Source organism: Ochlerotatus camptorhynchus, unplaced genomic scaffold, assembly GCF_037179485.1.
Source record: "Ochlerotatus camptorhynchus isolate MF236.1 unplaced genomic scaffold, CSIRO-AGI_Acam_v1.1 ptg000743l, whole genome shotgun sequence".
NCBI lineage: Eukaryota > Metazoa > Arthropoda > Insecta > Diptera > Culicidae > Ochlerotatus > Ochlerotatus camptorhynchus.
In genome coordinates, this window is record NW_027041212.1 from 126,052 (window position 1) to 138,416 (window position 12,365).

Below are 12,365 nucleotides of genomic sequence, written 5' to 3' on the forward strand. Positions count from 1 at the left end.
ACGCGATACCGGGCAGCTCTACTTGAAAGCTTTTTCCACACACTGATTAAAAATCGACCAACAATTGAAAAGAGCCTATAACCTTTCGTAATCAAATTTTTAAGAGCCCATCATTCCTCGCAAAGCATAGCCCGCCCATGCAAACCAACAACATCATCGGGTAGGAGAAACTTTCCCGTACACGATGATGCTATTAATTTGCGTATATGGTGTTTGGTTTGCAAGGAAAAGGATTACAAAGATTTGCTTACAAAAGCTGATAGGCTTTTTCAATTGTTGGTCGAGAAATGGAAAAAATGATCGGATTAGGATCCGCAGTTTTGATTTGGCAAGGAATCACCCCTCGTTCTACTGTTTATGTGGTCTTTGCAAATCCGGTGCGTAACGTAAACAGTAGTTAAAGTCGTGGTTTTGCCGGCCGGTTCCTTTAGTTTTACCCGAAAGTACGTTCTTATTCCTTGATTCCGCTATGACGAGTGCCGCCAAGCTGGTTCAGTATGTGATAGTGAACGGAGAGATTGCCAAAAGTTGGCCAAAGGGTGCCGTGATAGCCCAGTGTTGTCATGCGGTATCGGCCGTCTCGCATCTGTATGCCAGTGATCCGGATACGGTAGAGTATTTCAAGGATTTGGATAACATGCATAAAGTAGTACTAGAGGTGAGTATGTAGCATAATTTATTCATACATAGGTTGATAAATTCAATTGTTGCATTATAACAATGTCACCATGCACCTAGCCTTTGCTGCCACGTTGAAAATTTAAATCCCTTCTTATTGATGTTAGCGTTACAGAACCTGGACCTAGCCACCTACTAATTTCATGGTTAATAAATTCATGCCAATGCCGGAAATCAGAAACTATTTAAATCACTTGTCATTATTTTTTTTATAATTACTTTATTTGTACAGGCTCAATCGAATAAACTTTACAGAGCCGAGTTATCCTTTGCGTTATACATTATTACTGTCTTATATTAAAAGTTAAAGGAACTGGACCGAGTACTCGCGGTTGTCTCGAGGTTAGTGGAGATTTACAATGTTTTGGATGGGAAAAGGGAAGGAGGAGGTTTGAAATGTGGTTTACGATACAACTATTTAATTAATCCTAAAGCATGAAATTATTTCTATTCATCTTGAAAACATACATTAAAAAAACCCACACGTACAAAATACAAACTTAACACAAGGTTAATCAAACTTACAATCTAAGGTTAATATTCTTAAAGTAAACATATATGAGTTTCATAAACTCCAGATCGCGTCTAGCCAAAATATCCCGACCTGGAACATTAGGTTGTCTACCTCGAGTCCGAAGGGAATCATAAAAATGTGATCTGACTCCACGATACTCCGCACAAGACCAAAGGATGTGATCAGCGTCCTGGTAACCTTGTCCACATTCATACTTGTCATTATGTCAAAGCTCATTATTAACAAATCCAGTTTTATGGATTTTAGGTCAAGATTACTAATTATTCACCATATTACACAATTATTGTTTACATAATTTACAATTAAACTTATATATGCCTTATTTACAAAGATTTGAGTGAAGGAAGCTTGTTTCAAACCAATTGCAGAATGTTACTATTAAATCTTCATTAACACAAAATTGAGAGAGTAAGCGGCGCCGGTGGTTTAGTGGTAAGCGTAATAACCTATCACTCGAAAAGGTTTCCCGAGCAAAGCTGAAGATCAAATTGAAATCAAAATTTGCTGTTATGAAGTAACTTATTTTGAATACACCAGTTGATCTCATTTTGGTTGACTTAACGGTTAACACAGCAAAAACGAGAGCAAAATGTTACACTGTTGAATCAAACGGAAAAGTAATCCTGCTAGCAATTAAATCAATTTGATTACTGATTTTGCATTAATGTTGTTTAACTGAATACGGGCCTGGCGTAAATGGTGACCATCCACGCTTCTCACGTTGAAAGACTTGAGCTCAAATCTCACCCCGAGCAAAACACGAATGACCTCAAATGTGTTATACAAAACAAATAAACAATAATCGTTATGAAGAGCTTTGAGTGTGTTGGTTTATTCCCTTTAAATTCCGTTATAATTGCTTATCTTTTGACAGATATACGTATTTCGTCTACTACTTGCAGACTTCGTCAGTGTTAAGTACTCAACACCACTTGAGTACTTGGCACTGATGAAGTCTGCAAGTAGACGAAATACGCGTATCTGTCAAAAGATAAGCAATTAGAACGAAATTTAAAGGAAATAAACCAACACTCAAAGCTCTTCATAAAAGGATTCCGTTAAGAGGTTCGACAAATTTAAAAATAATAATAATCGTTAGTTCAACAACATGAACTTAAATTAAATTTTAAACAATACGTTAACAGCAGAACTTCAAGTTAAGTTGTTTAAGGTTTTTCCTTGTAGAGTCCATTTTTCCATCACACCTCGCAATTTCAAGAGCACATAGCTCAAGATCTACGAGGTTTTTACATTTGAAAATTCCAGACATTGCTTGCTTCTCCGCAGCAAACAACAAGTAGTAGTTTCAGTTACGTGCATTCACAGAAACCTTATTATTTGTACATGTGAAATTGCGAAGTGTAATACGAAAAAGGACGCTACAGGGAATCACCTTAAGTTATTTAAAAAGTCTTGAGTGCATAATGAAAGCACAATATGATATCAAACTTCTGTCGCGGCAATTGAAATCAAAATTAGTTTTCATTATGATAGGAACTGCAAACTTTAATATCGATTTGCTTTCATTTTGTTAACCGACTTTGCTCGGGTTGGCGTCAATCCCAGTCGGCGCCGCCGGGATTTTCTGAGGCATGAAATCTTTGATCAAGCTTTCGTTCGGAAGGGAAGTAAAGCCGTTGGTCCCCGGTTCATGAGTTGATGGATCGATAGGTGGGTAGGGTCCAGGTGTGGGAGCTGCCTCCCTGCTCGACAGCATTGGTGCTCAGCACGGAAAACAAGAAAGACGGAAAACAAATCAAGAAAAAAAAACTTCACATTACACAAAATCTGAGGAATGAAAGGCAAGCTTAATAAAGCTAGGTGAACATAATGGAAGTTCTTAAGACGTCTTGAAAACATGTCAAAAAAGTTGCAAGAAGTTTTAAGAAGTTCTTGGAATTTCAAGAATATTCAGAGAACTTAACGTAAGTCAAAATAAATTCAAAGATGGAGAGATAATTTGATAAAATCTGTGAAAACTTTTAAGAAGATCCAAGTACTTCAGAAAAGCTAGATCCAGAGATCATAGGTGAATTTCAGAGATATTAAAGGCATTTCCCGTAACTACAGCTACACACTAATCCAGGCCTCTGCCGATCGGTAAATTTTGAACTACAGAACTGTTCGGTAAAAGTTTGAAAATCTATTAAAAATCCAATAATTAGTAAATGTATTCCGAACTTGTACAGACTTTGTTGACGAGAGGAGCAACACAATAGTTGGGTAAAGAAGAACTGCATTATAACACACCATCGACTGGAAATGCTCTCGCAGCGTGGGGCTTTAGGTAGTGATGAAAACGTCGCTAGAACTATTCCACAGCCGCAGTCAGTTTATGAGCAACAAGAGGGACGCACATTTTTGCCTGTGGACTTGGAGACATACTTCAAGTCCCCGCGTACATCGTACGGGCTAGGCAAAAATGTGCGTCTATCTTGAAAACTGTCGCTTTAATGGCCCTTCGCTCATTTTCAACTTCTATTCAATTTTCATACTGCCGTACTCTAACGGAACTATCCACCTACCCTCTTCTAAAGATCATTCTCTAGCTAATAAATCATCACACTAAAGTTTCATGTTAGCATTTCCAACCAACTCTGACTTTGTTTAGTTTACCCATTTAGCTATAAAAAATAAAATTTGTCAATTTTATTGATTAATCACGTTTAACGGTCATTTGAAAATTTTACCGACTTGATCTGCTGTTCAAAAACCCGGTAAAACTCTACTGACTTCGGTGATCTGAATTAAGTGTGTAAGTTCAAACTTTTCGTGGAGTTTAGAAATCTACAAGCGTGAGATTCAGGACATCTCTATGTTCTCCAGGAAACAATTACGAGCACCCTTAAGATGTGCCGATAATTTCAGGAAAGTATAGAGACCTTCAGAGAACTTGTGAAAACTTCAGAAATATGTCGGGACCTTCACGGAGGTCTAGAAAACTTAAGGAAAGTTTAAAAGTGTGAACGTCAGGAAAGCTTCTCTGATCTGGACTTATCATATTACTATATCCGGCGCCAATGGTGTAGTGGTAAATGTGATTGCTTCTCATCCCAATGGTTCTGGGTTCAATTCCAGCTGAGGTCGGTGGGATTTTTCTGAGGCATAAAAATCTCTGGTGACCTGGTCAGAAAAAAAAGTAAAGCAGTTGGTGTTGATGGATGCGCTATCCTACGCAGGTGTGGAAGCTATATCAACAATCAGGAAATGTGAGAGTATTTTAAGAATTTTATATGACTAACATGGACATTTCAAGAACTTCAAAAATTGGCGAAAAATTAACTTTGTTGATTAGAGAACTTCAAGGTAGTTCCATTAATTAAATAAATATGCGATATTTTCAAGAAATTCTTCAAAAGAATTTAGAAATTTAAGCAGTTTCATGGTATTCAGCGAAGTCTTGAGTACGTCCAGGGCGATCAGATAGCTTCAAGCAATCCCATTAAATTAACAAAATTTGCAGACACTTACAAAAAGATCACATAGTTTCTATTCGGAATGCACATAATATTATTCCAATAAAATTATTGATTTTTATCTGAATATCACATAACGTATTAAATTCTATGTGAGTAGTCATATCGATTTTAATGGACACCTAAGGTTCATGTGATTTAGAGGTGCAATTTCCAATTATGGAATCACATGAAAGCTATGTGAAATTCAGATGGATATTTTCCACTGATTATGATATTTACTTTATGAGTGTAAAACTTTATGAATAATCCGTACACTTCAGGGGAACGCCACTCATTCAGATGCATTTTATGTCAAAAAAGACTTGACAGCGCTGCTATGGTATGCGAGCGGGATGGAAATATATAAATCGGAATAGACAGAAGGATTACAGGAATGTTCATGATATCTTGCAAAACAATAAATAGACAGAGATTTATGCATCTCTATAAAAAAGATGTCTGGAATAGAAAAAAATCTGATTTTTTTTGGTGGTGTGGATGAGAATGCGAAGGATAAAATGGATAGGGGATGAGGATGGACGAGAATGTGTCGTTTCCTCTGCAAAACTTCATAATCCTCAAAGAGTTATTAATATATATGGAATTTCGGAGAAGTATAGAAAACGTCAGGGATGTCCAGAGAAGTTCAGGAAATATTAGTGATTTAAGGCAAAATTCCGTGATTATGAAATTTACAAAACTTTTGAAAAATTAAATGCAATTTAATTAACTTCAGTAAAATTGCGGGTACTTTTAAAACTGAAAAAATTCAGGACAGAGAGAACTTTAAGGAATTTCATAAATCTTTTGGAATGTTTTAATACCATCAGGAAAGTCTAGATTATTGGAAACGTTTAGTGTCGATAATTTACGGGCAGTTCCATGAACTTCAGGAAGAACTCGAGAACTGCAGAGAAATTCATAGTTTTTTTTTCCGAGGCAGAAAGTGGTAAAATCTCATGTACACAGGCTACACTTCAGAAGGCGAGTGGGACATGGTGATCGATATGAGAACTTTGTTGAAAATCTTAGATCTATATTAATGGTTTCGGTTTGATTCTAGACAATTTTTGAAAAAGTTTTAAAAATTTCATGGAAGTACAGACCAGGGCGTCACAATATCAGCTTCAATCGACCAAATCGATGCGACGAAGAGACTGCTGGCTTTCTTTTTCTGTTAAAGTCGAACAGCTTCGCAGCATTCTAGAACCTCAGTCGGCGTGCACAAACAAATGTTCAATCGCTTGTCTCTCTTTCTCCCGTCTTCCTTTCAAGCTTCGGTGAAACGGATGAGCGAAAGAGCGCTCGACTTTGATAGTTTTCTCTTTCATGAAACACATCAACAGAGGTTTCATGACGTATATGACGGAAAATGAAATAACACATTTAAAGCATTTCTCACGTGAAAACACGTGAAGATTACACGTAATATGTTTAATTTATCTTCCATCCATATATTTATCTAAAAAAAATGATCAAAAACGGGACATCACGCATTTTAAACAAATTGAAAGATCGGTGATAGAGTGTTCGTGAAAGGGGATTGAAAGCCATAATGAGGTTCGTTTAACTAGAAAATCGACGTTAGTTACATTGAAAGCGATGAGCAAAGCAACGACGAGAAGTTCCACAGCCAGCCTTTCCTTCTAAGCGTCCTGCTTTTTTATTTTCGTTTCTTGCTGATAGTCTAGCTAGGCGTTATAGAAATGAAGCGTCGAACACGTATGTATTAGAGAAAAAAAACACGAGTTCATTTTAGAGCTTCGAAAATGTAGAGCCCTGGTACAGACATTTCAGAAAAAAATAAAAAAAGCTTCACAGAACTCAAGAGACGAGGAGCGTGCATGTCCAGGTATGAGTGCGTGACATTTAAAATAGACCGTAGTAGTTTAAACACTTTGAAGATTTTAATTGAATTTAAATATTTTTAGCGGTATTGAAAGTAATCATCAAATAATTAACGATTATGTAATGGAAAATAATTAAAATATAATATTTGGTCGATAATTAAATTATTTAATGAAATTAAGAGTGTATTTAAAGGAATGCAGTAATGGCTAAATTTTAAATATTTGATCAGCAGGCTGCGTAGTATTGAAAGACTAGTGCGCAGGGCAGGGCTCTACATTTTTGAAGCTCTAAATTGAACTCGAGTTTTGTTTCTTTCATACAACACGTTCAATGCATAATTTCTATAACGCTGTGGATTTCCACGTCGTTGCTTTCAATGAAAGTAACGTCGATTATCGAGTTGAAACGAAACCTCATGACTTTCAATCCCTTTCACCGACAATGTATTACCGCTTGTTTAATATGTATTATGTCCCATTTTCGTTACTTTTTTAGATACATACAGTGTATCTCAACATTGATCGTACAGCAGTAGGAGAAATGTCGGCTTCGGCAATACCTTAACCTATTATCGTCAGAGGGTAAACAAAGTCCTAGAGTACACAAATTTGGCCAATAGATGCTCTGAAACACAATGTATCCACATGCCAAAATTGAACTCTCTAGGATGTTGTTTACCCCCTGACGATAATAGAATAAGGTATTGCCGAAGTCGTCATTTACCCTACTTAAATTTTAGAAAAACGGCTCTAAAAGCACAAGTTAAAAAGATTCGTCTCTGAATTTTTGGCAGCTTTCAGCATACATTTATCGATTATTGGCTCAGTATTGGGCATGTTTGGTTGAGTTTACAAAAAGTTAGCGCAATTTAAGAAAATGCCTTTTTCTTGAAAAACCTTATTTTCTAGAAATAAAATGAACATAACTTCTTGAAATTTTGTTCATATTAAGTTGTAGTAAAGATCATTCATCTGCCACTATTTTTACTAAAATTCGTCCACTTGGTAAAAAGTTGAAAATCGAGTGTTTTACTAAAATAAATCTAACTTCATACAGGCTCCTCCAATAAAGACCAACATCATAGCAATAAACCAATAAACAAACATCTGTTCACACTTAATCTAGCTCGGTAAAATCTCCAACAGCCGATTACCTTGGCATTTACTTTTGCTGATGTATTAACAAAATATTTTTTTGTTAGCTGAGTCTCGGCAAATGTTTTACTGAATCTCAGCAAAATAAATTGCAGAACTACTCGGCTGTTGGAATCTCGGCGTATGAGTATGAGTGCAGAATTAGAGCCATTTCCCCTATCTCCGGCTGTAATGAAGTTATATCAATTAATTTAATGTCAAATTAAAAGTGAGAATGGTGTTTTAACGATTGTATCTAATGGTGTTTTAACGATTCGCTGAAGTTCTCGATTTTTTTTTAGAATTTATGTTATTTATCTAAAGTTTATTGGACTGCTCTGAGGTTCTCTGTTCTTTCCTGAAAGTCTAGAAACTTATCTCTGACGGCGCCGGTGGTGTTGTGGTAAGCGTGACTGCTTTCTCACCCGAATGGGTCTGGGTTCAATCCCAGCCGATGTTGGTGGGATTTTTCTGAGGCATAAAAATCTCTGGTCACGTCTTCCTTCGGAAGAGAAGTAAAGCCGTTGGTCTCGGTTCATGTGTGTTGGATGGGTGCGATATCCTACGCAGGTGTGGAAGCTGCCTTTCTGCACATTCGATTGCCGTCAATGGATGGCAATCGATGTCCGTCGGTGATTGGCACTAGATTGCGGAACAGAGACTGACGTTAAATAAAAGAAAAAAGAAGAAGAAGAAGTAGAAACTTATCAAACATTTTTGCAGTTTTAGTGAAGTTTGTTGTACTGCCATGTATTTAGTTAAACTGCTTTAAAATGTCTTACCTTACGTGAAGTTCACTGAACTTATGTGAAGAACTCAAACATTGTTTTAACATCTCTAAAGTCCTGAAAATTTTCTGAAATTCATTGAACTTTCCTGGAGCTCCAGAGTTTTTAGAGCTTACGAATCTGTTTTGAAATGTTCCCACATATTCCAAATATTCAAGCAACATTCGTGGAGTCCTCGGATCTTCCCTAAAGATCCATGAACTTTTATAAAAATCTCGAAGTTTTTTTGAAGATCTCTGCACGAGGGGCATGCACTACAAGAGCGTCACAATATCAGAGACGAAGACTTTCTTTTTTAAGTTGAACAGCTTCGCAGCATTATAGAATCTCAGTCGGCGTCTACAAACAAATTTTCAATCGCTCTTGTCGCTTCAGTGAAGTGGACGAATGAAAGAGCCCTAGACTTTGATAGTTTCGTTTTTCATGAAACAAATCAACAGAGGTTTCATGACGTAGGTAAATCGGCCTACGGATCTATGATTCGGCCCATCACTAAAAATCTGCTATTTATCAATTTTATCTAGATGAACGCGTCATTGGGACGGTATTAATGGATATTTTTGGTCGTTATTGAAAATTTAGTCGATATCTGAATTTATGTATGGGCCCAAATTAGGGGCATTTAGGCCGACATTACATCCATTTCCTCTATATAACGGGTGTTCAATAAAAAATGAGAATGATTTCAGTGCCGTCTAGCGCTCTTGTGAGAGCATCGCGACTAAGTTGCGTCGTACGGCTGACCAGGGCCCCTTCTCCAATATTCATCGACGTAAAAAATACTGAATTCGTTGAAATTTTTTTTACTAGCTATATGACTGAAAAAATTCTCATTTTTTATTGAACACCCGTTAGCTGTGAAGCAACTGAAAATTGTTGAGGGAATTTTTATCTGTAAATGTAACCAGTTCGTTTTCAGAGTTGGTTGGAAATGCATAGAAGTTGAAAATGAGCGAAAGACCATTAATGCGACAGTACCAGTCAAACGCACACTTTTTTACCTAATTCACACATAAATGGATGAGGAGACTTGAAGTATTTATTAAAATTTATAGGCAAAAAAGTGCGCGTTTGACTTGCTCAATACAAGCATATGAGTATATAAATTAATTAAAAAGGTCCGGGAATGGAAAATCAGAGGATTGTAAGACTTAGAACTAACTTAATTTTAATACGACTAGAAAAACTTGAAACTTGAAGACAATCCCTAGAGTTTTGAAAAGTTCTGGCGCTTTGCATACATTATTTATAAAAAATATCCATAAACATTTATCCATAAATGTATTTCCATAATTATCCATAAACATTTTTTAAAAATGACACCAAAACGAACGCAAAAATGATCACGAAACAAATGTCAAAATGGTCCTTCTACTGAATTTATTAATTTTAATCAATAAATGCTATTGTCACCGAAAGAAAATAAATCTCTCGCATAACTCATCTGGGGTGCTGTCCCCTACATGACTTCGATTTTGACGTTCTGGTACCTATGGGATTTAACGTTTTGGTACAGAGGCTTGCAGGTTGCTTCAATATTCCGATTGCTGCTTGCTCATCATATCAACTCATCCATTTAATTTGAAATCACAGGGGTCCTAAGCGGCCATTTTTTCTGCTTTCAACTATTTTTCACTCATACCCTCAAAAAAGACGCCTAGCACCCACATGCGGTGTAAGCGACAGCTGTAAGATATGCAATACAAGCGCAATATGCGTATTAGGCCCATTTTCCCAAGTGGCAATTGTCACTCCACTAGTGACAGCGAGTTACCTCATCTCACACGCCGCGTAAAATAGGCCTATTGGTTTTGTATGGGCTATAAATGTATGGCCCAATTAACAGGGTACTGCCATACTTGTCAAATCCCATAGTGAGAAAATTTGCTTGAAACAGACAATCGAAAACATGTTCTCGATAAATACCAGTTTCCTTGATATTTCAACCACCACGCGTCTCCACAAAAAAAATATAAAATCTAACGCACGCTCGCCCGCAATTTTCTATTTCCATCCAGTCCAAAGCCGTTCATCTGTCCATTCCACATTAATTTCGCCCACTGCTCAACTGCATCGTTCCGAAACTCACAGCAACCGACATCGCGTCGCTCCCGTACTGGTCCCGGTCTATGGATGTTGGAGTTTTGCTCTAGATTTTCGTCTTTTTCACTTATTATTACCCGTCGTCGCATTCCTACTCCCCGGCAATGATGGCGCTGAAAATGTGCTGTTTTGCGTTCCCTCCCACGCCCTGTGATTTCTACGAGAGCGTGCACACATTTCGGGCCTAGCAGCAATTATACTTAATCATTGTAAAAACGAGAAAATCTAAATAAAAGACTCGAGACTTCGGGTGCGGGTTGAAAATTTTGACCGGCTATTTATAAACAGAAAACGATCTTTCATAAAAGAAGGTTTCATTTTCGAACCGTGTTTGAATGCGAAATGTTTCACCAGTGGTAATATTTTTTTTTTTCGTGTTCTATTTCTGCTCTATTTAGGCTCCGGATGCTGGCAAATTGAATGGATTGGGTGAGGTGCTCCTGCAGAACGACATCAAGCATAAGGTATGGATCGAACAGCCAGAAAATATACCCACCTGCATTGCACTGAAGCCCTACCGGAAAGAGGACGTTCAAAAGTATGTTAAGAAATTCAAACTTCTAAGTTAGATTTTGGATGCATTTTTCCTAAGCATAAAACAATAGCTTAACGATAAATAAATATTGTGAAAATTCTCCGAAGCAAACGTCAAGAGCAAGATCGCTTTGAAGGTTTTTATTATTGTTTCGGTTTTTATGAGCAATTTTATTAATGTTGAGGTACGGAGGCCACTGCAGAGCTAGATGTAACGAAGCGAGAAGGCAGTACTGTGGTGAGGTGTGATTTTTCATCTGGTATTACGTAAGGTTCTGCTCTTTTTTTTTTGGGTCGCCGGCAAAAAAGTAAATATATTGGAAACAATATTTATACTGTGAAACTCGCTCGCACACTTGTTATTATAAGCAGCGTGGGCTGGCATAAAAAGTTAAAGATATGTGGCCTCCTACTAAACGACATTCTTTACTGTGATTCATAAGCAGATTCGCTGGTGGACGTGAAACAATTTTTTTTTTTCAATTATTCCCTATAGCATACCGAAAATAAAGTCCCACAAACGCAGACTCTTAAGGGCCACCCGCATTAGATCCGGATCTGACGCGATGCGGCAAGCTGACAGCTAAATCTATTGTCTAACTGTAAAATTTACGTCAACGTGGCCCTTTATAAGCAATCAGTTACCAGTGATAAAACACTAACTTATGGAATATGAACTACAAAGTTAAGTATTTGATCTTTTGTTTGCTTAACTAACTCCGTACTTTGTTGTTTTCATTGAGGTATTACTCAGGGAACAATGTTAAACACCATTTTTGTACATGGTATTGTAACTAATCTTATATGTGCTTCATTTTGATTTGGGATAAGTGTTTGAACTATGGCTCGGGATTTCCACTGTGGGGTGCTTCTATTGTGACATACTCATACGTATTTTTGTGATGCGACATAGTGGAAGCGTGTGAGCATAGTTGGAGCATATAATTTAAAAATCAGCTAGCAAACTAACTTCCAAGTTAAGCATTTTAGTCACTTGAAGGTGTCACTTGGGTCGAACTAAGATATAATAAATAGGTATAGGACAAAATCAAAAGTACATGAAACACGTTTAGTTTTAGATTACAAGCACAAGTGCAGGTACTTAATAAAGCATGGGCTGTGATTGATTAGGTGAATTAGAGATTTCAATTATTTATTAAATTAGACTAATGAAATATCATAATCATCAAACGAACTTAAATAAGAAAATTCAGAAAGTCTAATAACATAAGGTAGATTAACAAAAGAATTTGGATGCGGGGGTCCGCTTAGGGAGGCAACCAAC

General features: G+C 37.0%; 1 protein-coding gene across 1 annotated transcript; it reads left to right on the top strand.

Moving 5' to 3' along the window:
* The first annotated feature begins 409 nt into the window (after positions 1-409).
* On the top strand, positions 410-11,549 carry LOC135714865 (putative peptidyl-tRNA hydrolase PTRHD1). The gene is made up of 2 exons (XM_065238277.1): positions 410-658; positions 10,945-11,549. Exons 1-2 carry the CDS (start codon positions 470-472, stop codon positions 11,113-11,115), a joined length of 360 nt encoding a protein of 119 aa, XP_065094349.1. The 5' UTR covers positions 410-469; the 3' UTR covers positions 11,116-11,549.
* Positions 11,550-12,365: the final 816 nt, after the last annotated feature.